Source organism: Lutjanus erythropterus, chromosome 20 (assembly GCF_056507025.1).
Source record: "Lutjanus erythropterus isolate fLutEry1 chromosome 20, fLutEry1.hap2, whole genome shotgun sequence".
NCBI classification, from domain to species: domain Eukaryota; kingdom Metazoa; phylum Chordata; class Actinopteri; order Lutjaniformes; family Lutjanidae; genus Lutjanus; species Lutjanus erythropterus.
Genome location: NC_139336.1, coordinates 27,721,624 through 27,748,616, shown reverse-complemented (window position 1 = coordinate 27,748,616; position 26,993 = coordinate 27,721,624). Strand labels below are relative to the sequence as shown.

Genomic DNA, 26,993 nt, shown 5'->3' with positions numbered 1-26,993 from the left:
CAACAGCTTTTGTGGCTTTGCCATTGTTGCTTATGAAATGTAGCGCCCTCCCGTCTAGTTTCCTGATGATATGTGACCCTGTATGACACGAGGCATACTGTATAAATATGAGTGTTCCTCTTGTTTCTTTAAGCTTATGGTATGAACTGTGCCCATGTGAAAACACTGAACCAAGACCCTCTCTGTGCACAGATATGTGTTGTGTTAAACTCATACATTCAAATAAGAACAAAAGGCTCCACAAGTTTATTCTCTTGATCATAAAAGAAAAGACAGGCCAGAAGTACTAGAGGCGTCTCGTCTCATCAATTAGCATATTAGCATATAAGGGAACTGGTTGCATTTTGGAACACAAAACAGCAAACGTAAACTCACAGCAATGTATCATGGGAAATGATGAAAATGAGGGCTGTCTCTCAGCCAATCTGCTGCATATCTTAATGCCACAAGCCACAATCCTACAGCGCCCCACAATGGTCACACAAATTACATTACACAAATTAAACAAGCTTTCCAGATGTTGGAAACTGACTGGATGTATATCAGCAGAACCTTTCACCACTAACATGATGTTCAGTTTCAGCCTCATGTAATCTTACAAATAATATCAGTAATAATAATAATAACAATAATAATAATAATAACAGAAAAAAGAGCGCTAGTATCAATAATATAGTATCTGTATTATTATATATCCAAATTCAGATATTGGAATCAAATAAGAACTGAAAAAAGCGGATCACTGCATCTCTAATTCTGACTCTAAAATCCTTTTGATGGCCTCTGAGTTGCTACAATGTCTGACCCCTTAGTGACTCTTAATTCTCTTTTACAGATGTGCAGCAGGGAGATTGGGACCAAATCTAACACAGCTTAAAGTCTTGCACTCAGCTATCTGCAAAAAGCAAATAAAAGCTGCATATTTGTCAGATCAAATCCAATTATGTAACTGTGCATCTCACTCTGCAGGCACATCTCTCTGTGTGTATACTGGTAAGCAACACTGCAGCCTGGGGGAATCAACTTTTGTGAGGCAAGAATTTAATTTTATTTATAAGAATGTGATAGAAACAGACTGTAGTTTCCCACATACAGCTTTCAGATTACAGATGTAAATATGCCCAGACAATGTATTAAAACAGCAGTAATGATTATGTGCAATTTAATGTCAGCAGTTATGATCACAGGAGCATTAAAAAGCCCATTTTTATTGACATCATGCGGGGTAAATAAAACTACATTGCATGAAAACATAATAAACTAGTAAGCTCATGCAAAGACATCAGCCAGTCATACTTTAGGATGCTATTATTTCTTCCTTTTGTCTTGTTCCTGCCTAAATGACCTTTCTGCAGTCCCGCCCCTTTTCACTCCGTACTCCAATAGCAGTTGAGTTACCTTGGTAACCAGCTGAACTTAAGTCAACTTTTCTCCTTTCCTGTTTTCAGTAGAGACTCCTTAAAATCTTGGTATTTTACCCGACTGGGTGTGGTTTTGCAGGATGTCTTTGGCGAGCTCCATGACCATCTCAGTTGCAGCCATGACAGCAGTACAAGGAGTAAGATTTAAGCATATCTTAGTAAATTGATGAGCGCAAAAAAATTAAAACATTGTCTCAGTTTGAAAGTACAATCAGGTGTGAGATGTCTTGTATATTTAATCTTGTTTTTTTCAGGCAAAGGTTAGGCTAATAAACAACTTTTTAGGTTACTGTTTTGCTAGACGAGACAACGCCAAAGCCAGCTGACAAGAGTGCACATCAGGCACACAACACATCCTGTGTCACATACACACGATGTAATGGCATCTTCAGACTATCGGCAACAAAACATCAGGTTACAAGTTATTTTCAATGGAAGGCGGCGACATGAGGTCAGAAACCGATGTCCGACACTTGTCGCTGTGTGTCGAACTGGCCTCAACTTTTCTCAGCGCAATGTAGCCTGATATGTTTGGCCATTTTATAGCTGTGATGCTGGTAATGTGAACTTACAGCTAGGCAGACTTGCTAATGATTGATGTAGATTAGCAAGCTAGTTAGCCAGCATTTTGCTAACATTAGCTATCAGATGTAACTAGCTAACTAACAATTGATGCAGTTGCTAGTTGCTAGCTAGCAAATCTTCATCAGTTGTTAACTGGCTAGTCATATCTGATAGCTAATGGCAGAAACCTGCTAACTAACTAGCTTGCAAATCTACATGAATCATTAGCAAGCTATTTAGCTAGCGTTTCTGTAACATTAACTAACAAAAGACGTGAGTTAAATGTCGCTTTTCCCCCAGCACCATCTTTTAACCATCTTCAAAATGTGTTTTTCTTTTCAATATAAAGGACTCTAGCACATCGCATGTCACAGGAAACAGGAAAGAAGGAAACTGGCTGAGGTTCTGTCAGCAAATAGGGGCCAACCTCACAAAGCACAAACTAGTAGCGCACCTTCGTAAAGATGAAGCTGGGTGATCCTCCTCAGCTTAACATCTATTTATTTCTCTCATGCAAACTCTTTCTTAATCAAATTATCCATCTATCTTCATTTACTTATGTAGCATGACATAACTGTTGACTTAATGTTATTATGTGAACTACAGCTGTACATGGCGGGGAGGGATTATCAGGACCACAGTAACACACAGCCGGAACAATACTCAGCCAGGGTCATTGGGTGATGATGGACTACGGCAGTGTTCCTCAGTAATCCATCCTCTTCTAATGACGACTTTGACCTTCCATATAATCATAAGAACCACGGCAGAATGGCAGCGAAAAAAAGACTGATGAGGACATTTAAGTAATTGATGGTCAGCAAGAATTGTTGTGGAAAAAGTCCTAAACTTTTCACATTCGGCCTTCATACAGGATCTGCTGAACTGGACTGGATTTCCATGATTGTTTATGCTGTTATGAAACTTTCTAAATCTCCTAATTAACAAAGTTTAAATGGAGATGCTGACTGTGTTATTGGTGCCTTCCAGACAGTTCCATTATACCAGAATTCATTCAGATCCTGTTTCTATTGTGTTTTCTTCTTCATTCAGGTTAACCCATTCCCCTAAATTTTCAATACATTCAATTCCTAACATTTTCTCATTTAATCCACATTTCTAGGTTTAATTTTTGAACAGAAACAATTGTAGATTGTTAGTCATTTGTTAAAACAAAAGTGCCCAATGTTCCCAATAACATCACCTTCTTAATGGTGAGGATTTGCAGCTTATCTCTGTTTTACACCACTGTAAACTTAATGTGTTGTCTTGGACTGTTGGTTGGACGAATCACAACTAGAGCTGCAGCAAGCAACTGAGTTATTTTTTTTAACAAAAAAAATCCAAATTCTATCAATTCTAAAATATGAATATTTTCTGGTTATTTAGTCAGTAAACTGAATATGTTTGGGCTGGGAACAAGAAAGACATTGAGGACGTCACCTTGGGCATTTTCTGACATTTTACGACTAATCAGTTAATTGAGAAAAAGACTGACAGATTAATCAATAATAAAAAAAATCGTTAGCTGCAGCCCTAAACAAGACATCTGAAGACATATTGTTGCAAACTTTTTTACTATTTCATGACATGTTACAGACCAAATAAATGACTAATCATCAGAAAAAAAAATCAGCAGATAAATTGTTAATTAAAATAATCACTGGTTCCTCGCATGGTTGATTAATCATGCCTGCATTGTCACCATTAGATCATCTTAATGCTTTGCTTTATGTTGTTACATAACAAAGGATTAGTATACTGATGCTCCCAAGTCTGCAAAACAAAATGGAATTAAAATGCAAGCATCACCTACTGCAACACAACATTAGTGTGCTGTTGGCTGTTTCCATTGATGATTTTCCATTGGATAAACAAGCTGCCCACCTAAAAATCAATAGCAGCGAGTATCATTTTGTGTAGACCTGCAGCAGCTCAAATAAAACAGATTATTTTATAAACTGAAGGTACTCCAGCAGAAATTTTAAGGAACTATTCAAGACACAAGCTGACGATGACGAGGAGGAAGAGGATGAAGGGAAGAAGTAACCTATTTATCTATTAAAAGAGAGCTGTCACCCTACTTCAGCCGCTGCAGAAACACCCATAAAAAGCTTTGTTTAATTGTTAAGCGTGTTCCCTGCAGCACTTTCACAGTCATGGAAGCCTGCTCCTGAATAATTCAGCACCCAAGGTCACAGCGCTAAAACCTCTCTCTTTTCTCACCGGAACATGGAGAGTTTGTTGTGACACCTTTAAACCTTCACCGACTCCAGTAATTAGTCTATGACCGTGGGCATGCACCAAACAAAGTATGAGGAAGAATGCTAAATTTGAAAACACAGACATGACAAAAAAAAAATAGTTGTTTGTGTCCCTAAATAGCTAGAATATCAGTGTGATGTGCTCCTAATACCTATGCTTTAAGGGTTAAGTTGCAAAAGCGGATATCTCCATTTCCATCTCCATCTCCATTTATTTATTTTCCTGAATTGTTTTTTTGTGCGTGCAATCCAGGAAATGTCACTCAAACTGGTGTTGGTTTGTCTGTTTTTGCAAATGAACTCTTTATTTATGCATGGCACCAGCAAAGTAAGATGGGTTTACACTCAGATAAAATGTCTTTTTCGATAATCTATGTGCCGAGGAATGCCCAAAACAAACCAGATCTGGATAAATTGCCTTCCTCTGTAGCTTCATCTCTTTTAATCCAATGTGTCCTGCACAGAATGTTGCCCATATTAGGGTGAATAACACCCCATCCCCTCTGCATTATGATTGCTCCGTGTTAATGACAAAGCCTCCACAAACACTATAAAAAAAAAAACCAAACTTATATTAAACAATAAACCAGCCTGGTTATTTGCTTTTCAGGCACTTGTGATGGATGTGAAGGTGGTCCCATAGTGAAGTACTAGTGATGGTCTGCATAATGCACAAGGTGCGCAGCTGACTTCTGAGGGGGAGGATGGACAAACTCTGCATGTAGGCCTGACTGTACAGTATGTAGCCCATGTAAGCCTGGTGTTTTGAAGAGCATCATCCATTTGCACCATCCCTGCACTTCTAATCAAAAATGCATCGCGTGCAACACAACAGTCAAGTCTGTTGTTTAGATCAGATGAAATAAGATGACTTATGAGAATATGAGGACAGAAATACACGCATGATTAAACAGAAAGTCGGAATATTAAATAACAAAGAGAAGTAGCCTGGGTTGTGTGATGTTATTCTCCACAAACTCATGATTAAGCTGTGATGTTTCAGCCTATTGCAGGATGTTTGTATGGATGAGGATGGAGAACATTTTGCAGGTCAAGACTTACGCCATAATGAAATCCTACTTGTTATAAAACAGCATCCTCGGCGGCGAATGTATCAAGATGGGGTTGATTTTTTTTTTTTTCTTTTCGTCGCTAGTGGACTTCATTAACCTTCCCTTCCAATCAATATTCATCACTCCTCCACCCTCCTCCAGGCAGCTGGGGTCCAAGCAGCCTCGCATCCACCATCCGCACACATTAAAACAAACCCACCCCGGCCTCTCTTACCATTCCGTGCCAGCTGATGACGAGCCCAGTCCGGTGACAGTCCTTTTCAAAACATCCCGACGGGAAACATTGCGGTGACCATCGCTGAAGGCTTCATTTAAAAGATGGCGAGGTGGTGGTGGAGGTGGTGTTGGGGTGGGGGGGTTGTTTTAAAAAAAAAAAAAAGACCCCAAAGAAAGAAAGAAAGAAAGAGGCGATGAGGAAAAGGAAAAATAAGCAGGAGGAGGTGGACGGAGCCGAGGTTCGCTGATGCTGAATCACTCTCCCCCAGCTCACCACCACCTTGCAACCATTGTGCTGCAAGATGCTGGCTGTACCATTGTGGACCTACCAGAGCCGAGCAGCAGAGAGAGAGAGGGAGGGAAGAGGAAAGGAGGAGGAGGAGGGGGGTATAGGGAAATATATTGCCATAGCAACCGAGCAGGAGCACGTCTGACGTCAAAGCCCGAGCAGAGAGATGGCGAGAGAAAGAGAGAGAGAGAGAGAGAGGGGAGGAAGAGATCACATGGAGGATGGGAGGGGCGTGTGGGAGAGCATCTCTGGTCTGATCCCATCCTGTTACAGTCCCGCCGCCAGTGTGATCATGAGGCTCAGTGAGGATATGGAGGAGGGCTTTTTGTACTGGTTTGTTTCTCAGAGCTCTCATCGACCAGCAAAGTCAGACAACAGTGTCCTCACAGGAAAAAAAGAAAAATACACATTGACTTTTCACATTTTTTCACACATACAACAAGGAATATAAAACTACTAAAATTACTCACTACATTTATACTGTATATTTGCCAGTATTATCACGCATATATATATATATATGTATATATATATATATATATATATATATGTATATACATCTATAGACAGACAGATAGATAATTCTTTAAATCACTCTAAAAACACACACATTTATCGTAAAAAAAAAAAAAAAAAAAAAAATCCAGGAAACTGATTGTCTTGAAAACATGAAGTAAATATAACTATTAGTATTAAGTTGTGGTTACTTCATCTCTTCTTGTTACATGTACTTAAAGCTGTACTTACTGAAATGCACAAAATTCTGCCACTGCAGGGCTCTCTCTGACATCAAACCAGTGCAAAAGATGTAGCGTGGGGTCATGGGAGTTGCTGTCCTTATTGTCAAAGGAGCTGATTAAAATCTATCGACGTGACTCAGGCAGAAATCATTGTTCACGGACGGGCTACTGTATTAGTTTAAGTGTATTTATTCACGTTCCGTTTAGTCACGTTCATCAATTTCTTTTCTCACTCTCTGACGTATCCAACGTATCATGTTTTCCCCCAAGTTAGCAGTCAGTGGCTAGTATGAAATGCACCGTGGCCTTCAATAAACTACAGATTTCTCAGGGTTTGGTCAGAGTTTTAGTTATTTATTTACACACTATAGCTTTAATAATTCTTTAAACACTCTAATATATCATTCTAAAATGTGACAAGTTGATCTCACTTTAAAAAAAAATCTATAAAACTAAATTTAGTTTAGTTAGTTTAACAAGTTTACCTGTTAGGTTTAGATTAAATTTTGTTGTATTTATGTAATTGTTAAGTTGTTCCACATTAAAAATGGCAAGTGAAGAAGTACCCTGTACATGCTTTGGAGTTGTCTTCAATGTTATTTTAAAAAAGAGAGAGAGAGATGCTCATTGTTATATTTATAGTAATTTTTCATTGCTATTTAGAGATGTGCTACTTGGTTTTTATACTGTCAGCGATTTAAAACAAAGGGATTGTTTAAAACAGCCTGTTAGTCATTCTGAACCTTCTGTTTTGTATTTATTTATTCTTATGTATTTCCTATTACTACCTGGCATGATGCTTGCTATGATTCCTCTTCATTATTTTGCATTTTAGCAAGTGAATGCAGAATTTAAGAATTTAAGTAATCAAATTTGGCATGATTCATCCTGTCTGTGAGTGTATCTGGATTAACAGCAGCAGTGCAGTGGTCCTTAAACGTGTCACATCTGTACAGTTCATCAAGGCCTATATCTGAGTTTTTACCTGTTTGTCTTTCTTCAGCTGTTAGCTGCTAACTTTGTTTGTCTGCTATTTGGTATTTAAAATGTAGCCTATATTTAGTCTAGATTTGGTTTACCAGTTTCTTTGCATTTATTCAAAGCTGGTACAACACATCAACACTTCTGGTAACATGAACATATCATTTATTTCTGCAGGCAGGACGGTTACAGTGTCTGGGAGCAGAGCCACCAGCAAAAGAGTTTTTAAATTGTGCTTCACCAAACTCCATCATTTGGATAAAATAACAATACATTAATTAAAAGCAGATATTAGATGGCAGATATCAGCTTGAAGAGGACTCAAAAGGAGGTGGAATTATAATTTCCTAAAGTCAGACTATAAGGTTTCCTGGCTGCTGTCAATGAGATCTGTCCTGACCTCAGTTTCATTAGAGGATGATTAAAACATATGACACTGTTCACCTCTACAGCTCAGTGAGAGGTAATTGAAATACTTTTGCTGTGGATTTTAAGCTTAATTTTACTCCTCAGGCAGCTGCAGTCTCAGCGTGTGTTTGAGTCTGGCATTGTTTTATCAAATTTGCTTAAATTACTTGTTATCCAACGTTCGCTGTGTAGGCGTTAAATGCTGTGTATAAGCAAGGGCCAAGACCACGTATAAGCTTGTTTGAAAAGTCAGACGTTTGCCAGATTTATGTCCAAAACACAGCTAATATGAATCTGACTTCTTCAGAATATTGATTTTCAATTTGGATGATGCATCTGCAAAAACTTTAAGTCCAGATCTTAACAACACTCTTCAGAAAACAAAGCAGCTCTTGGGTCACACCAACTGGGGTATGGTATAACCCCAGACTGGCTCAAATCTGCAATAATGTACGCGGACACAACCCCTGACTAAGCAGGAAAAAAAAGGTGTTCAGACAGCAGAGGACCACCTGCCAGGGGCTCGTTCCAACCCAAACCAACCTGTGCTGGGAGGGAAAAAGAACCTCAGGTATGTCAATCTGTGCCACTGGGGTTAACTCAGCCAGACGTAGCTGCAGATCATTAGGAAACACACGCTAGACAACCACGCCAGTTCACTCTGCACAAGGTAATTCAGAATGTGACATGTTGGATATTTTATTATGTCTATCATAATATATACAAACCAAATTATGTGTGTTTATACCTTGTTTATATGTCATATGTTTAAATGTTGTGTATGTTTACATTACATTTGTGAGTTTATATTATTTGATTGGGTAGTTTTCTTCATAGTCTTAAAATTTGCACTATTTTGCATTTAAGAGATAAGATGAGATATAAAAAGAAACCATATAAAAAAGACAAAATATAAAATTATAGGGCTATATCATGTTTATATGACCTATGTTTAAATGTTATGTATGTTTATATTACATTTGTGCCCTTATATTAATAAATAAGAGTCAAAGACGTTCATAATAAAAGAAATTAAAAATGTAAAACAATGTAAATAATATAACGATAAACAGACTCAACTGAATTCACAGCATTGTACATAGGAAATATTGATATGGCACATTGAAATCATAATACACGTGATTAAAACAGTGATAGTACAGTTAAAATGAGTGAATACTGATATTGCATATCCAGTATACTTTAATAGTGCAGTCAGTTTGTCAGTTTTAGTGTGTTTGGTTTACTGGAAGCAGCACTGGTTTTAATCCTACATCCCGTTTTAACTTCTTGAAAACATAAATGTGACAAAGTTTGAATTTGGAGTAAGGAGAACGGCCTGCAGAATCAAAGCTCTCGTTGCAAAACACAGCTATATCTTGTCAGAACCACACACCTCTCACACCCTGAACTGAAATGAGGAATGTTGAAGCACTCAACATCTCCACGGGACAACCCTGCAGTGAATCAGACCCAGAGGCTGCTGCCTTGTTCCAATCTGCTGTAGAGTCATTCTGCAGTGAGGTAAGCCACTCGAAAAACTGGAAAAACACACTGGCCGATAGTTTAAGCTCACCTAATGTACCTCTGTGTTAAATTCAGCAACACTCATCATCGGAGCGCGAGAATGTCTCAAGCACAGACTACTGCTTGAACAAGACACTACGAATCCAGATGAGCATTTTATATGCCTAAATTAGACCGAGTTGGACACTTAAAGGGATAGTTCGGATTTTTTAAGTGGGGTTGCATGAGGTACTTATCCATAGTCAGTGTATTGCCTACAGTAAATGGCAGCCAGTTTGGAGAAACAGCAGGAGTACTGGTGAGATAAGCAATGTACTGCAGCAAAATGTATTTTAGCCACCTAAAAAGGTTCACCTCAAACAATCTGTGTTCTGTGAAGTAAAATTGCCATTTTTTCCAAACCAGATGGCTTTGGAGAGAGTGATACTTGGCTTATATAAAGGCGGTTTTGTGCCTGGTTGTCTGATGGCAAGGTGAAAGTGCTGAAGGTATTTTAAAAATATAAAACTGACAGTAATTTTTTTTTTCGGTGGCAAAAAAACATTTGCTGTTGACTCTGTCCACAGCAGGACATTGCTTAGCTTCCTACACTGGTGTTCCTGCCGCTTCTCCAAACTGCGGACGTGTCCACCACCATCTGTTGTAGGTAAAACACTGACCGTGGATAGATGCCTCATCCATCTCCACTTCAAAAAATCTGGCCAATCCCTTTCTATTAGGGCACAAGCTTGAGAAAACCTTGGTGATATAATCTACAAACATTATTATTATCATTATTAGTCTTTAGTGGACAAGGACCATGCACAAAAACATTTGTCTCAAATGAGAGAAGATGATTTATGTCTGATTTAGCTATTTTCCATCTGCAGTCCTTGGGCAGGTGCGCACAGAACAATCACCAGAATCTAAAAACATTCATCTGCATGCAACACCGTGACATACTTCAGTCTCTATTGCAGCAAACCAAAATTAAAATTCATTATAATTAAGAATCCGAATCACAGTTAAATTGCTCAGAAGCCATTATTTCACACTATGGGAAAATAAGCCAGCTTATAAGCGTGCACTAATTTCTTATGTTTCTCTGACACTTTATTGCCAGATGTGTCAAGTTTTTATTTTAACTCTGTGTCGACTGAGGAGCTATTTTCAAAGGCAGTGAAAAGGGCTCCAGGAAAGTTTTTAATGCTCTCCAGCTGGACCCAAAGGCTAAACTCACCAGTCAGCAAACCACATGCCTTCAACCTACCAGGTGCCCCACATTTCCAAGACCGTCAGGGCAGGCAGAGCCGCTCTTTCAAGCCAGGCGTCAGAAGAAATCACCCCTGGGGCTCAGACCAGCACTGATGAGGAGGTATTAAGGACAGTACTGACAGAAATAGAAGAAAAAAGGAAATCCCAAATTCAGAACCCTTTGGTTACACTTTATGAGACATTACTTACTCAGACCCTGTTACCCCTATCAGTCTCCTGGTGGGGCCTCTTTGCCTCAGGTAGTGTACCAGAGATTAAAAGCTCTGGGTAAAAGGAGACACAGCACTAACGGATCACTCTGGCAGCAGTTTATCAGACACTAGCAAGTTTCCAAGCTTGCCAGGAGTGAAAAGAAACAGGTTGCCCAAGCATTCCCTGACAGCTCACATACCGAGGAGAAGACCTACAACTATCCGATGACGCAACTCACTCTTCTTCTCCTTTCTTTGGAAATGTCATGATCTTGAAAACGAGAACGAGGTTTACAGATAAAAGTCTCGTCATCCCCTTCCAGTTTCTTCATTGAGTCAAAGACATTCACTACATTTTAACCATTCACCCTAGTGCATTCAAAGAACGCTAGTCACACACTATCACTGTCTGCACTGCACCGTCTCCAGTAAGTCTTGCTTAAAGCCATTTATGGAGCTGTTTCCTGTCTCTTGTAATATTTATTCAATATCAAACAAGGTAGTTAAATGCCTCGTAAGAGCTTTGGTTCATTAGTTCAGACTAGTTGCAAGTATTTGGATGAGGGTTGATGAATGTTTTACTCACTGATCCATCAGATGATGTTAAGAAACAAAGACTGTTCCAGGGCATCTGTAGCTAGATTTTACCCGCTAATGAAAAAGCAACAACCTAATTAAGCAATTAGCTTTAATGAAGACTACAATCCTAATATTATCAAAAGGAAAAGTGCAGTGATGTAACTAAAATCGTCCTACTTTTGTGTGCTCAACCATTGTATAACAGCATGGACCTCAAGGAAACATTAAGGTTTGTGATTAGATGAAAGTCAAAAGTCACAGCCAGAATTTTATTATTCTAAAATGCAAAAAAAAAAAAAAAAAAAATCTTTTTTTATTTTATTTATTTTATTTCTATTTTATGTCTGGTACTAATAATGAAACTTCAAAATGCAAAATAAAATAACATGAAAGTATAACACATGGTCACCTGTGTCCTAAGGCATTAGATTGGCCTGAATAGAACTTTCTTACAAGAAATGGCTGTTAGATTGCATTTGGAAATATAACCCAAAAATGATCATATTACATCCTAAATGTTGCATGCTTGTGCAAAAGCATGTACACACACACACACACACACACACACACACACACACACACACACACACACACACACACACACACACATACGAGGTCATACCGGAGCTAGAACACCTCAGAGTAGAGTGTACACAACAGTATAGAGCTGACATTATGTGCAAGAACAACATCAGCTTGTGTCTAAGAAAATGAATATCATCAGTCTCCATCTAAAGAGGAAACTAGTGTTAATCCAGTTTATCATTCCAGCCCATAGCTGTTGATAATAATCATGCATTTTAGTGCTGGCAGGCACAGCCAGGCAGAGATAAGCCCTTCACCACAGCTTTCATTTATATAAGGCAGAGTGTAATGACGATTAACAGCCAGTAGATGGCACAAGACAGAGCATAAATGGGGGCAGCTTTGAAGTGCACCAGAGGAAGGAAGTACTCAGCAGTGAATTGCTTCCTGACTGCTTTAGATGGCTCCCAAAGAACTTTGATGTTGTGGGAAATAGTAAAATATGGGCTAAGCTTGATTTTTTTTATTGAGTTTGTGAAATGTCAGCGCCTTCACGTGATCCTAGGGGGAAACAGACATCAGATGTCTGCTCTTGAATGACATTAAATTGCATAAATGGATCCTCATTTGTGCAACTTTTCAGAGTAATTTCGTTCATCTTTAGAGTAAAACATTTGCTGTGATGGAATATAACTAACATTTACTCAAGTACTGCACTTAAGTACAAAGTTAAGGTACTTTACTTGAGTATTTACATTTTATACAAGTTCATATCTCTACTCCATACCCCTGAGTGGTAAATAGTGTACTATCCACTACATTTGTCTGACAGCTTTGAAAAAAACAACTGTAATCGGAAAAGTAACTAAAGCTGTCAGACTAATGTTGTGGAGTAAACAGTACTATATTTGCCTCAGGAATGTAGTGGAGTAGAAGTATAAAGTTGCACAAAAACACCAAAGTAAATTTACATTTTCCCTTATAATGCAGACTAATTGAAATACACCAATCATCTTTTAATATAAGAAACATGTATCATATGTGTACTAATTAATAACACAATTAATATATTTTCACTAATAAGGAGAAGACTATATTTAATTTAATGCAAGAAGCCAGAGTGTTGTAACTGAAAAAAATAGGTCACATTTACCCACTGTATCTCAAATAAAAGCACACATCAAAGTAATCTCATTACTGCTATAGTATCAAATAATTTCTTTTTTGTATATGGTTCAAATTCTGCATTTTTTTTTTGCATGAGACTATAGGCAACTATTCTATTGGTAACCATATTTCAATTATTTCAACTGAGTTTAAAGTAATACTACATATAAATTCAGAGAAATGTTGTTATTTTTGGGCAGAAAAGAAACACAGTGTTACAACTGTCCCCGATCTGGCATTATAAATATCTCATAGCCATGATATCGCGTATGCTAGCTAGCAACACTTTTTCTGACAGTTTGTTCATGTTAATTTTTAACTAATAACTTTGAGATAAAATTGAAGTAAGTTTGCAGTCTTCTTAACTTAAAACAGCAGAAGAAAAATATTGGACACCCCAAAAACAGTATAATTTTGCCAAGTAAAATGAGCTGAGGATAATGAAGGATAGTGAAGGATAATCCTACTGAGCATGTGCAGATTAAGTGTCATCACTCTAGCTTGTTTCTGATCGTAGTAAGTGGGTACGTTACAACTGCCACCTGACACAATTGCCCCAGGTCTCCCCTACCTCAAATTTGTACTTGGGTACAGTACTTGAATAAATTTACTGAGTTACTTTCCACCACTTATATTAAATTACATTCATCTCCATTTGTGTGTAAAATAGCTTATCTTCAGAGTTGTTCACCTACATCTGTACCTCAGTTCCCTCTTGAGCTCTTTTTGTGCTTAAGAAAATTTACTGAAACGGACTTTAGTTAAATATGAGCTATAATTTTTTTTTGGAGTTTGTTGCCTACACGAACGCTAGAGAGCTACTTAGAAAACATTTAATAACAAACCTGGCTCTGCCTCCGAGCCGCCGAGCTTCACTGTACATTTTACTCCCAGTTGTGTGCGTTGCTATAGTAACGGCTAAACGACAGTCCCCCAGCAGAGAGAGCCAATGGACGGTCATAGTAAGGTGTCTGGTTACTCCCAGTCAGCCCACGCTAGCTGGGCTAAAGGAGGGGTTACACCGCTCCTCAGCAGTAATGGTGACTCGGCTGCGCTGGATAAGGGAGCTCGATGCTGCGTTAGTGGCCATCAAACACGACTTCTGAGCAACTTAAGAGGAAGAAATTTCACTTTTGTTTTTTTTAACCGAGGCGGCTCGGGAAGTTGTGCCCGCAGCAGAGTGGATTTTTACAGTTGAAGAAGACGCTGTGGAAACCTGTTGCCTGTCTGCCTGCCTGCCTGCCTGCCTCGCCGCTCACTATCCAAGATGTTGCTTTGTGGATGGGATGGCCGCTGGTCCCGCTTGTGTGCGCACTCATAGCCTCGTCGGAGTACGAATAATTCCCTGTAAAGTGGTTTGGTAGCGCTTCTCGCCTGGTGAGTTTCGTTATAAGCGCTTAAAATGCGATGTACAAAAACTTCACTGTTGCTAACTTTACTCATAACTGTCCCCGGGAAAACTGAAGAACTGGGTGCGTTGTGGCGAGGCTGGAACGCCGATGCTTTTTTTAATCTAAAAACCGTTGACACGGCTGTTAGCTAGCCACTTTTATGCTAGTTAACGGTTTGTTGATATTTAGTATGTCTCGACTGTGTGTTGTGTTAACTTGACAACAATACTGCTGCTCCTACTGATGTCTGTCATGGGGCATCTTCGACCACACCAGTAACTGTATTTTAAGTTTGGGAGGGAGGAGACAGACACCACTATAAAAATAACAGGGTGTCTAACTAGCTAACTGCTTTCAAGTTTATCCACAAGCGCTTAGTTTGTCTTGGGAAAATGGTCAACGTGAAATTAATTTTCTCCTGTGTCAGTGCAGACTGAAGGTTTTATGGGGGTTGTGAGAGGGGTTAGTTTGTACCCCCTCCCCCTTCATTACCATAAATAGGTAGTTAAGTTAAAGGGGGACTTCACCCCAAAATCAAAAATAAATTTTTCTTCCCTTGCTTGTAGCTATTTATCCATCTAGAGAGTTTTGGTGTGAGTTGCTGAGTTTTGGAGATGTCAGCTGTAGTCTGTGTTCTGCCTTGAATACAATGTGCTCAGAGCACCAAAAAAATATGAAATCGAAAATCTCTGTCATGACCTGATGAAATCATGACCCATTTACTCAAGATGATCTACAGACTTGTTGTGAGCAGTTTCATGTAGGAACTAGGATTGCATGGTATGGTCTAGTGCGATTATTTGACTGGAAGTGCAATATATCATTTTTGCACTTCAATTTTCATTTTGACTGTTAAAAAAAAACAACTAAACCAAAATTGTGATGATGTGATATTTTTTCTTTCATTTGGAGATAAAGACTTGTAGACAAGGGCATCTCTACAGCACTACAGTACTTCATTAAAATGCCGTTTTCTCACACATTTTTCCTTTTTCAAAAAAATTGCAATCTGGTTCTGCAATTTGGATTCTGCACTTGGCTATATTGCAATTTCGCTAATTTTGCAATTAAATGTGCAGCCATAGTAGGAACTATTTTCTTTCTGTCTATCATATCATTAGGCAGAAAGAAGTGTGCATCTGCTCCATTAATGTTTACATCCCACACTGTCATGAGCACGGGCCTCTCCTCCATGAGTAGATGCACACTTCTTTTGCACAATGATTCGGTTGGCGGATGGTAGAAAGAAAATAGCAGTATATTATTTTTCCCTTCATGATACAGGCTCCGATACCTAACTTTGAGCACTGATCTGATAGTTATTAAAAATATCTATATATTATTGTTGTTTTTTTTAAGGTGTATGCTACGAACTCTGTATAAATGTGATATGTTTGCTATCATTGTTGGTTGGCCTGGCTTAAGTTTAAGAACTCTGGCGTACTGGACACTGCTGAGAAGTTGCAGGGTCCAGATTTGCTTTTAATGACTCACATGGTATCAGATCAGTGTATAGACTCTCATACTTGCCGATACCAGCATTTTAGGCAGTATTGGAGGCACTTTCTTATACTGGTATCAGTATCAGAACAACTCTAGATTGTAGTTCTTACATGAAACAACAAAGTCTGTGTATTATCTCGAGTAACCTGGTCATGATTTCTGGAAAGAGACATTGCTGTTGAGTTTTTAAAATGTGGCCATTTTTTGCACACTTTGAGTGCCATCTAGTTCCATTATATTGAAGAGAATCTCTACGGCTGGTATCTCTAAAACTCGTAAACATACACCAAAGCAATATAGATGGACAAAAAAGCATTATAGGTAAGAGGATAAATATGTATTTTTGATTTTGGGCTGAACTGTCCCTTTAAGTTCAGGAGGGAGGAGACACCACTATAAAAATAACAGGGTGTGCAATTCCCTGACTGCTTGCAATTTGTGTCATTTTGGGGAAAATACTCACCAGGAAATAAATTTCCTCCTGTGTCAGTGCAAACTGAAGGTTTTATGGTGGTTGTAGGAAGGGCAGTTTTGTTTCCCCTCCCCCTTCATTACCATAGAAAAGTAGTAAAGTTAACTCAGAGTCAAAGGTCATGAGAGGTTTCAATATGTCACTCAAGACTAAAGAGGAGTGGTGGGAGTCCTGATGGAGATGGTGTTAGCGTCATCATACCTGCTTCTCGTTGCCGATACTGATAAAATAATTTCACTTTTTTTGAATAAAAAAAAAATTCTGTAACGTGTAATTTATGCACACCTAAGGGTAAGATAGGCTAAGATGTAGGGAGCAAAGATAGATGATTTAAAGGTCCAGTGTGCGGGATTTGCTGGGATTTATTGGCAGAATATGGCAGAAGTGGGACATACTGTTCATAAGTATGTTTTCATTATTGTACAATCACCTAAAAATAAGAGTTGTCGTTTTTTCGTTACCTTAGAAAGAGCTGTTTATATCTACAGAGGGCGCGGGTCCTCTTCCATGGAGTATGCCATGTTGCACTGCCATGTTTCTATAATAGCCCAAAATGGACAAAACAAACACTGGTTCCAGATATGGACATGTAAGTTTCGCGACTACCATAGGTTCTCCTTCTGCATGCTTGGATGGGGAACAGGAGAGTAAGCAAACCGCAAAATCCTACACACTAGTCCTTATATATTCCATAACTCTGACCAAAACGAACTCTTCAAATGTTCATTTATTTTTACACATCAGATACTATACTTTGGATTTACGGAACATTTTGCCTAAAAATTCAAATTAAATTCTTTGATATAATCTTCTTAAATCAGAGATATATTGACCATAATTTTATTATTGGAATAATAAATCATACTATACATTTCCCAGCCATGATATTTATCATGCATCCCTAGAAAAAAAAAATGGGGAAAATAGTCAGTGGGTTGGGTTTGTGTGTGTTGGGAAGAGGGGGGGCAGTTGGAGTGAGGTTTTGCAAAACCATGCTCTGCATGTCACGGTACTCATAGAAACCCTGTGATTAACAGAAATGGAGCGGATGAGGTTGAGACCAAAATGAGAAGTGAGGGCCGTTGGTCCAGAGCTGGGCTGATAATCATGGAATAGTCATGGCTCTCCTGGCTGAGCTGAAAAACAAAACACCAACATCTAGTGTGGCTTATTGGTTAGAGAAACCAGTCCGTTACTGGAAGGTACCACCAGGCCACTGCCTGCTGGTTGTGTCCATCAACAAGCCTGTGCTAAACTTATTGCAAGATAATTTGGGAAAGCATGTTGGCAAATTGACTAAATTGTAAAAGTGGGTTATGATTAATGAAAACCAACCATTGGGTTTTCCCTTTTACTTTAGGTGAGTCACTGCTCTTGCTCCTTTCCCGCTACTGTTTTCCTCACAAGAAACTTTCGTAAGACATACAGCCACTGTTTCATCACTCTTGTCACAGTTTAGCAATAAGGAATATACATAAAGCACTATATATTCATGGGCATTAAAGGAGGAGCTTCTTTAGCTATATATCTTAAGTATTTTATCAGTGTAATAGCACACAGTCTGGTTTTGGTTTGCTCTACACATTTTGAAAACATCAGTCCTTACATCATCATTCATGTTGGTTCAAACGATATTCTGATCCAGGCCTTCCTAGACACCGTGTGTGTTTTGAATTTGAATCGTGTGCTTGCAGGCTGCATAATACAGTTATGATTCTGGGAATAGAGGTTCACTCAGAGTTTGTTGTTGAATTTTCCTGGCATGAATGGCTTCAGGAAGATTTTCACCTCAACGTTGGCGCAGAGTGCCTCTTCTCACCGGCTTCTGTTCCAAATGTGTTTGCCAGCTGAGACCACAGTTCTGATGTTTGGAGGATATGAACAAATTCCTTCTCATATCTTATGTTACGAGTTATGCTTTTGGAAATCGAAGTGGAATCTGGTGTTTATATGGGTGCCTACTTCAAGAGTGCAGCTACTGCTGTTTTCAGAAAATATAGGATAAAAGAAATGTTTTAGAGAAAGGTGTGCATGCCTTTCTGATCTTTTTGTTCCTTAAATATGGGTGGAAGAGCAATAAAAGAAAGAAGAAAATATTTGTACCTTTCTGATATAAGTTACTCAACTGAAGTGCAGGTTCTCACAGGATTGTTCTCAAATCCATTTCATGGGTTGTAGCTGTGTCAGTGACAGGAAGGTGGGAGGAAAGGAAAAGCTTCACCTAAGTGCAGAGTAAAGACCACTATCACGTTTCCAGGATTATTTTCTTTAAAATCCTTGTGACTGTGGCCAAGACTTTCAAACACTTAGCAAAAGCAGCGGCAGCAGCAGACTAAGCCTTGTTTAGGTTTTTCCTTCTAGCTATAGTGTGGGAATACCTGGGAACAAACATCCCCACTGTTTGAAAAAGAAAAAGAGAATGAGGCGCTGAAGTGGTGAAGGCTGTCTGCTCTCGCTGTTTTGGGCCGCTGCCTCCTAAGCCCCCTCAATAATGAGCAGGACCATAGTCCAATGCGAGAGGAGCTGGCCTGTGCAGCAGCCTCAGCGCGGATAAAAAACATTCCACTGTAGGTCTCTGTTGAAATAACAAGGGCCGCAAAACAATCAGTCTTCACAGCACCCGCTCTCCCCATTCTCATGGGTAATGAGCAAGATGGGTAGTAACCCACTTCGCCTCAGACTTCGCGCCTCCCATTGACTAGAATGGTTAACCTGCATTCCTGCATAAACATTTAGGCCTGTGACATGCTTACTCATTAACTGTCTTCTACAAACTCAGATTCATAGAAAGGACTTTGTTTCACATGTTACGTTCAGAAATTAAGCTCACTAATGAGGCTGTTGACCCAGTTTATGCTATGTGTAAGTGATAGGTTCAAATTGAGCTTATAATGCCAAATCATGCCATGGTGCACTTATTCTTTTTAAAATGTTGAATCAACTTTGGTGCTCTTTAGCCATGCTAGTAACATGGCTCTAAGGATGCCAAAGTTCATTTGTCGGTCAGTTGGTCCCCCACTTAGGTTTGAAGTGAAATATCTTAGCAACTATAATTTAATACAAATGAATTCTTGAGCTTGAGAGATAAGTTCAAACCCTGCTTACTTTATTCCCACACCTGTCGAACTGCTACATGCCTGTAACTGTTAATTTTAGAGGGTTATGGAAATCTTTAGGCACAATGACCCCAATTCTGGTTCTGGAAAGATAGATGTTAGAATTTTATGCACTGGCAGCACAGGCCTAAATTTGTGGCCAGAACACATTTTGTGGCCCAAATGAAAACTTGCATAACGTTGCAGGAAAGGCAATTTAATGCAACTTAACACAGCCTTTTTTTTTAACTGTGACACATGTGTTGTCTGCTTTTCACGTGAATTGTGATGCGCTGTTTCCTGAAGGCATTGTTTCCAATGGAAAAACAAGCTGAACTTCACGGCATGTTGAGGAAGTGGCGACACACACCACAGAACATTATGTCATTAGATGTGTGAAAAACGTAAACTTTTGTTGCTCTTTTGTTTCTTCATAGTCTTCCTTTTGTGTGTCTAGCTCGTCTGAAAGGATCGCATTAGCTGTTGTGTTAGAATGCTGAACTAAACGGCGCAAAGGAATCAAGGTGTTTTTGGAATAGTGATGTTCTGTTAGCAAAGGCTCACAGTATGGGGATAAAACCTGGTGGCCACCTACATGGAATATTTGGTGTCCACAGAGTAATTTTTGTTTTGTGGTCATGGGCCATCTGGCCATGGTTAATGTTAAACTGTAAAAGGAGTTTCAAACACTGTCCTACCATCCAAAAAGCTTCTATTTGAGTGTACTGGTACCTTTAGTCTTTTTTTTGTCCCTGTGTGTTACTTTCGTTGGCTCATATCAATTGTGAAATTTTAACTTTTGTGGGTAAATGTAAAATTAATCGAAAAAAATAGTCAGCTGAGGCGACATGTGTGGTCCAAAGCCATGAGTCAGATCCACAGGCGCATCGCTGTTAGCAAAACGGCAGTATAGCAACATCACAGAGACAGACTACAGCCAAATGTCATCAGAAACATTAGGTTTGGGCATGTTGTCTCTTAAGCTTTTTTGTGTCTTTGCCAGATTTGTACACCTGCTAATCTCTGTGGAACAGACACGGCATTTTGTCACTCTTTTTGATCAGGGAGTAAAAAGAAGGCTTTTCGAGATCAGTGGTTCTATAGAAAATAAACCATGATAAAATGCATTGTCATGTACTTTGGTAGGCACCGCAGGCATGAGTGATGTTTGGCTGATCTTGCATAGGAATTATGCCTCATTTCCTGTTTGTGTGTGTTTTCACCCCCTTTGTTTTTGTGCTTTGTGCAAAATTCAGTGTGAAAGCTGTGATCTTGCAAATCCAAATATACTTTGTGCTGTGTTTGATGTGGGTTTACTCAAGTTTGTGGCAAAAAATGAAAAATGGACTGAAAAAGTTCAAAACATCACAATATGTGTCAACATTGGAAATGATATTTGTTTTCAGTCAAGGAATTATAGGGGAAATTTTTATTTTTCTCCAGTTTTGACCGTTTGGGTTAAAACCAGAGTCTCTTGTTATATTCTACCACAACTGTCTGTCTGTATCATATTTTGTGGCTAAGTATGTGGAAATTTAGAGGCTGCACTCTAAATTTTGAGTCTTTGAGGTCTGGATTGTTGGACAGGAGCAAAAGTGGAGGAATAATAAGAAGTTAATCAGTAAGAAGTTTATCAGTAAAGGTTTCCCACATTATTATGTAAAACAGTATTACCATATATAATTTTCTACTAGGAAGAAAAGGTCATTTCAGAAGTGACAATTTCAAAGGAGGTTTCATTGATTTTTACTATGTCTGTAAAAGCAAGTCTTGTTGGGCTGTGAAAACACAACAAAAAGTGAATTTGAGCAACCTTCTGTTTAGGGAGATTACAGTGTATAGTAGACATATGACCCTAATTCGCTATGAGCTCTAATAACCATCAGTTTTAGCTTGAGGTGTCCTATTCACAGAACACCGGTGTCTGGTTGTGATGTGTTGTAGTAATACTCTGCAAATACAGTGCTTGTTTTTTTTTTTTATTCGTGTGGTTCTTTTTGCTTCTAAATTCTGCTTGGCAGACTTGTGAAATAGAAAATCCATCACACTTACTTTAGGATGAGATATTGTTCATTCTCTGCTATTGTGAAATTATGATTGGCTGTTCGCTACACCAACCTCTACAGTAGTACCTGGAAGTATTATTATTATTATTTGTCATGCTAGGCATACAGGATTTAGTTTGGCAACAGCAGAAATAGAAAACAGAGAAGCACTCTGTCATAACAGGAGCTTCTGGTTTTATTAATATTTGCATCATGCCATGTCATGGATTGGGAGGATTAGACCTCACTGTCACTGCAGCACAGGAGCTGAAGTTTTAGAGAGAAACAGTGATAATAGAAGAGAGATAAACCTCACACGTGTCATTTCTCTCATTCAGGGTCCTTTATGGCTGACTTTCAGCTGGTTTATGGCATCTTAAGCTCACAAATCCCCTTTAAATTTGGACTGCTTGTTTGCCTTGTAGACAGTTACAGCTGAGAAAAGACACTAAACCCTAAAAAACAGATGTCTCATCTTTAAAACATATGAAAATCAAAGCCAGCCTGTGGGTCACATGAGTGAATCAACATTTTGCCCTTAGGCATAGCATGTTGTGGCATATGTGCAATATAAATCCAAGTACTGCAGATGTACTGCTGTGTGTTAGTGTTTCATATATTCACATATATTCTACACCAAACCAGCTGATTTTACTGTATTTTTGACATCCATATAATGATGTAAACTCCCTTGCTTGAGTTTGATCCTATTATACTTTTATGACATGTAATCAAGCAGATTTAAGACCACACTACCTTTCTAGATTAGTGTCCTCTTAAGTTTAGACGCTGCTATCTTAACTTCAGGCTCCTTTGAGTAATAAACTGCTACTTTGTTGAATGTAACTCAAGTAAAGCAGGGTGTGTGTGTGTTTGTCTGTGTGTGCATGCGCACATCATGTGCTTGTGCTACCTCCTCAGTTGCAGAGGATGATAAGACGGCTTACATTTAGATGATGTGGGAGTTTGCCCAAGGACATGAGAGAGCAAAAAATGTTGATTAGAAACTGGTGTTAAATGCATCAGTGCTCGGGCATATCATTGTGATATTACAATAAGGGCTCATTAGCTTTGATATTAATCTGTCAGGCCAGTCAGGACAAGTAGGGTGAGGATCCTTTCAGGATTGGACTTGTGTTAGCACAATTATTCTCATCTGAATTAAAATGAAACATGAAACCGTGTTTATCTTACTGTCTGTAACCAAAATTTGGGACTTTCCTGGGAAATTAAATTATTGCTCTTAATAGCACAGGAGATGTGATGTGCAGATGCTCTTGTGTTTTCCGGCCTGATTTGACCTTGTGCCAGAGCCTCCTCTCATACAGTATTATCACAACAGGAAACGAAGCATGTGCCCTTTTCTCCAAATTATGGTTAAAGCCTATATCTGCAAGTTCATTTTCTGGTGTTAATCAGTCGTTCTCTTTCTCTTCGCGCACAGGGAAGATGCATGTGTCTCTGGCAGAAGCCTTGGAGGTTCGAGGAGGTCCGCTCCAGGAGGAGGAGGTCTGGGCAGTGCTCAGCCAGAGTGCTGAGAGCCTCCAAGAACTCTTTCACAAAGGTATGCACATGTGGAATCGAGCGCAAAGATGTTTCCTAGAAATGAAAAGGCGTGGGGAGAATGCAAACCCATTAACTGACTGACACAGCTCCTTGCTGCTGCATTGCAAACTGACAGCTGTCATGGTTAATATTATCCCACCTCACACTTTTTATTTCTGACTGTCATTCTTACAGCAGACACACATGAGTTTAGTGAGTGTGTAAATCTACTACATATGAATTAAGGCTGCAAAAAGCGTCCATATCCATATTATCCATATTTTTTCGACACCCAATGCTAACATTTCATAGTAGTAAGTACAGAAGCTATAAAAAAAATCTAAATGCTCATTCATGTTCAGTCTTTATTGTCCTGCTTGAAATTTTGCTTGTGGCATAACAAAACCAGACCATGACCATTGACTTTTTCTGTACCAGCAATGTGTGCACATTTTCATTTAAAAAAAAAAATAGTGTGCCCAGGACTCATGAATCAGAAATCACATGAATTGCAGGTGGCATTTTGTGTTGACGTTGATGGGATCTGTTATTCTCTGACAGAAATGTTGCAGTGATGGATTGATTGCCCAAACTCATCCATTACATTGATGCAGAAATAAAAAGAAGCATCTCAAAATGAAACAAATGGCTAATTTTTGTCCCTTTTTCAGTCACATCCAGATTCTGAAAATTGTTGCCATCAGTAAAATCAACATTCAATCAATGCACTCTTTTTGATGTCAGTTTATTGCCTGCTAGTTCTGCGTCATTTTGTGTGTCATTTGTGTGTCATTTGTGCCTCCAAGTGTCTGTGATTGGCCTTGAAGCCACAGAGAGATAAGGCTGACAAATTCCACAGTGCCTTTGTGACTTGAGTAAACTTCAGGTGACTAACTAACAGAGGTTTAACTCTGGAGACACTGGTGAGGATGTGAGTCAGCAGCAGTGCTCTGAATTGTTCAAAGGTTTGGGTGGTGCCTATTCTCATATGAAACCACAGTGCACCTGATTACGTGGGGCATAATTGTGTCATCTAGACTGTTAATCATCGGTTGTGTAAATTTCCATGAAGCAGTAACCAAGATTTAGTCGTGTTCGTTTCTGGAGAAACCAACTTGACCTCAACTTCCAGTTTAGCTGACTGGGTCCATTGCAGACAATCCTAGCATGCTTTTGGAATTCTCTCTCATCAGTGTGACCTGAAAATATGCCTTTTATGCTGAGGTCACATTTACAGCAAAAGGATTGTTCTCTCTCTATGTCAGTCATCAAGGCTTCTGAGATAAAATTCTGCACATATTCAGGAAAAAATGCAAGGCTGGATCCTTCAAGTATTTAAGATGATCTTACTTTAATCTCAGTCTGTCGGAGTGATTGTGATTGTTAACACATCCTTCTCTTTCCTTCAGCATGTAGTTGTATCGCTATATTGGGTAAATTGTGGCCTCTCATGTACAGTTTTAGACTGCTGAGTGAAGCTAAAATTTGAAGAGCAGATGTTGGAACCAGCTATTATAGAGTCGCTGAGCTATGTAAAGAAGTATGTTTACCGCAGGAGTGGATTAATAACGTCAACTTTTTAGAATTAAATTTGTTAGACAATATGTGACATGTCCTGGTCAGCTATGAAAAGCAACCGAGGAGTTAAGTTTTTGCTGGTTTATGTTAACAAAGCATATAGCCATTTATATATTTTCAGAAATAGGTTTGTTATTGACCAAAAGATGTATTTTTAATATTTGAATATATTCTGCTCCAAATTTAAGTGAGTGGAGGGGCAGATTGTGTATACTGGTTGTACTGGTAATTTTGTGTATGTGTTGTGTATTTTTGTTCTTCTGTGCTTAGATATTTTCCCAGTATTTGTTTTTATCTCTACCCCTGCCTACTTGCGACATTCGGTGCATGTCCAAAAACAAAAAGACAACACTTCGCAGATGACACAGCATAACTTACTGGCCGTAATGTTACACTTAACTCCATATAGATTTTTTTTTAAGAAGACCTTTCATATGTTAATGACAACTGTTATTAACATTTGAAGGACAGAAAACCAATGATATATTGATCTTAACAAATCATGACTCAATATTCTAACAATGACAGAGCTGTCACTGCTAAATAAAAAAAATGGTTTAGTTGAAAATATCATGGATTTGGAGAATTGTGACATCCCCTTTATTAATGTGTATACATATATAATCCAAAATTACATAAGGGCAGTGAAACAGTGTATTTTCACTGGCGTGTTTAATAATAGACCTTGAATTAAGAAAAATTACCAAATATACATAAAATGCCGCTAATAAAACAAAAAAACAATCTGCATTATATTCTGTAAAAAAAAATATCATGCAACTTAGGCCCATACACCAATGCCAGTATGATATGCTGACAGATATATCTGTCTGGCTGTAGTGTTAAGTTAAAATTAGTAAAGACATTGTTAAAAAACGTAAAACCAAGAAAAGTCAGTGTCCTCCGTTTTGCTAAAGCAGATTAAATGTTTCAGTAAATTTCATATTCATTAGATGTATTTTGTTTCTATCCATCTGGGGTGCAGTGAAAGTGAATGTCAGGGTGTTTCCTATTTTATGGAGGCTGCCAGCGAACAATTTGCTCAGCAAACTTTTCCATGACTTTTCCAACACTTTGAGACATTGTAAATAGACTCACATTGTCAACAGCACGTTTTTTTTTCCCTTTTGTGTAAACAGTAGTGGTTAGTTACTATGTTTGTACAAGAATGATTGTTTGAACAGTCAGTGTGTGAATATTTCTGATTTGTTAGAGGAATTCCTCCTCATGGGCCTGCCTATAAAATATTTAAATATTTCAAACAGAAAACCAAAATTGAGTGCAGTTTTTTGTCTCTGCCTGCTCCTGTGTCTGGTACTCTAGCGAGGCCATCCATCTACATCTGCCAGCCTGTCGCTCTGATGGCATGTTTGCTGTGGAATTGAACGCATGGTACCTTGTATAGTTTGAGGACAGCCTCTTGGTATAATAGTTCAGAATTATTCCCTGCCCCTAGCTCAGATAGCAGCTTATCAGACTGACAGACTACATTGTTAAAGGATAAAGAGCTTACAGTCGTACAATTTGCCGTCCTTTGAAGTGAGTAAGGGATTCAAATGGTGCGTGCCCAAGTAATGTTTTGAAATTTTTGCTTTCTATTAGGTTGAACAGTCAGCTCACACCTGGTATGGTTCCTGCTTATATCTGAAGTTTAGATAAATTTGTTTGTTATCTGTCAGGAAACTAATTTGCTCTGACTGAGTCATGCATTTCTGCTCAACTGCTTATCCAAAGTTTTATGTGGGATACACCTAATAACCCAGTCTACTTTTTGAGTAAGATATCCAAATGGTCACATGAGTTTTAAACAGGAAACTTATATTTACTTAGTAAATTCCAGCTTTTGAAAGCAGATATTTGGTGCCTCAAATCCAGTTCCTCTGTTCCTCTGTGCTCCTCTCCGAGTATCAGTCAAAGAAAAGAATTTTGCAGCGCTGCTCAAACATTCCTTTGTATATTTTTAAAACGTTCCTCTGACCATAGCGCTGGCTGTGGCTTTGTAGGAAAGGAGAATTACGCTGTGTAGCCATTCCTTTCTGCTCCTATGCCTCAACAGTTATTTTCTTGCAGGCTAAGAAAGCAACATGTGTTTTTGTTTACTTCAATCATCTTGAGTTTCCATAAACGCCAAAGCCTTAGCGAGAAACATCCACTGTGGTTGGATA

At 38.7% G+C, this 26,993-nt stretch overlaps 2 protein-coding genes across 8 annotated transcripts in view; one reads left to right on the top strand and one right to left on the bottom strand.

The window, feature by feature from the left end:
* Positions 1-5,873, bottom strand: part of mapk10 (mitogen-activated protein kinase 10) — a 54,779-nt gene extending 48,906 nt beyond the window's left edge. For all 7 annotated transcript variants that reach the window (XM_084745315.1, XM_084745316.1, XM_084745319.1 and 4 more), the window contains exon 1: positions 5,537-5,873. Coding sequence is in view for 5 of the 7 variants with exons in the window: in XM_084745319.1 (XP_084601445.1) it covers positions 5,537-5,539 (3 nt within the window). In the remaining 2 variants the exon portion in view is untranslated. The remainder of the gene's footprint in view (positions 1-5,536) is intronic.
* A 17,281-nt stretch (positions 5,874-23,154) lies between these two features.
* ptpn13 (protein tyrosine phosphatase non-receptor type 13) overlaps positions 23,155-26,993 on the top strand; it is a 52,387-nt gene continuing 48,548 nt past the window's right edge. Inside the window, exon 1 of the mRNA XM_084745320.1 lies at positions 23,155-23,269. Within this exon, the coding sequence (XP_084601446.1) occupies positions 23,155-23,269 (115 nt within the window). The remainder of the gene's footprint in view (positions 23,270-26,993) is intronic.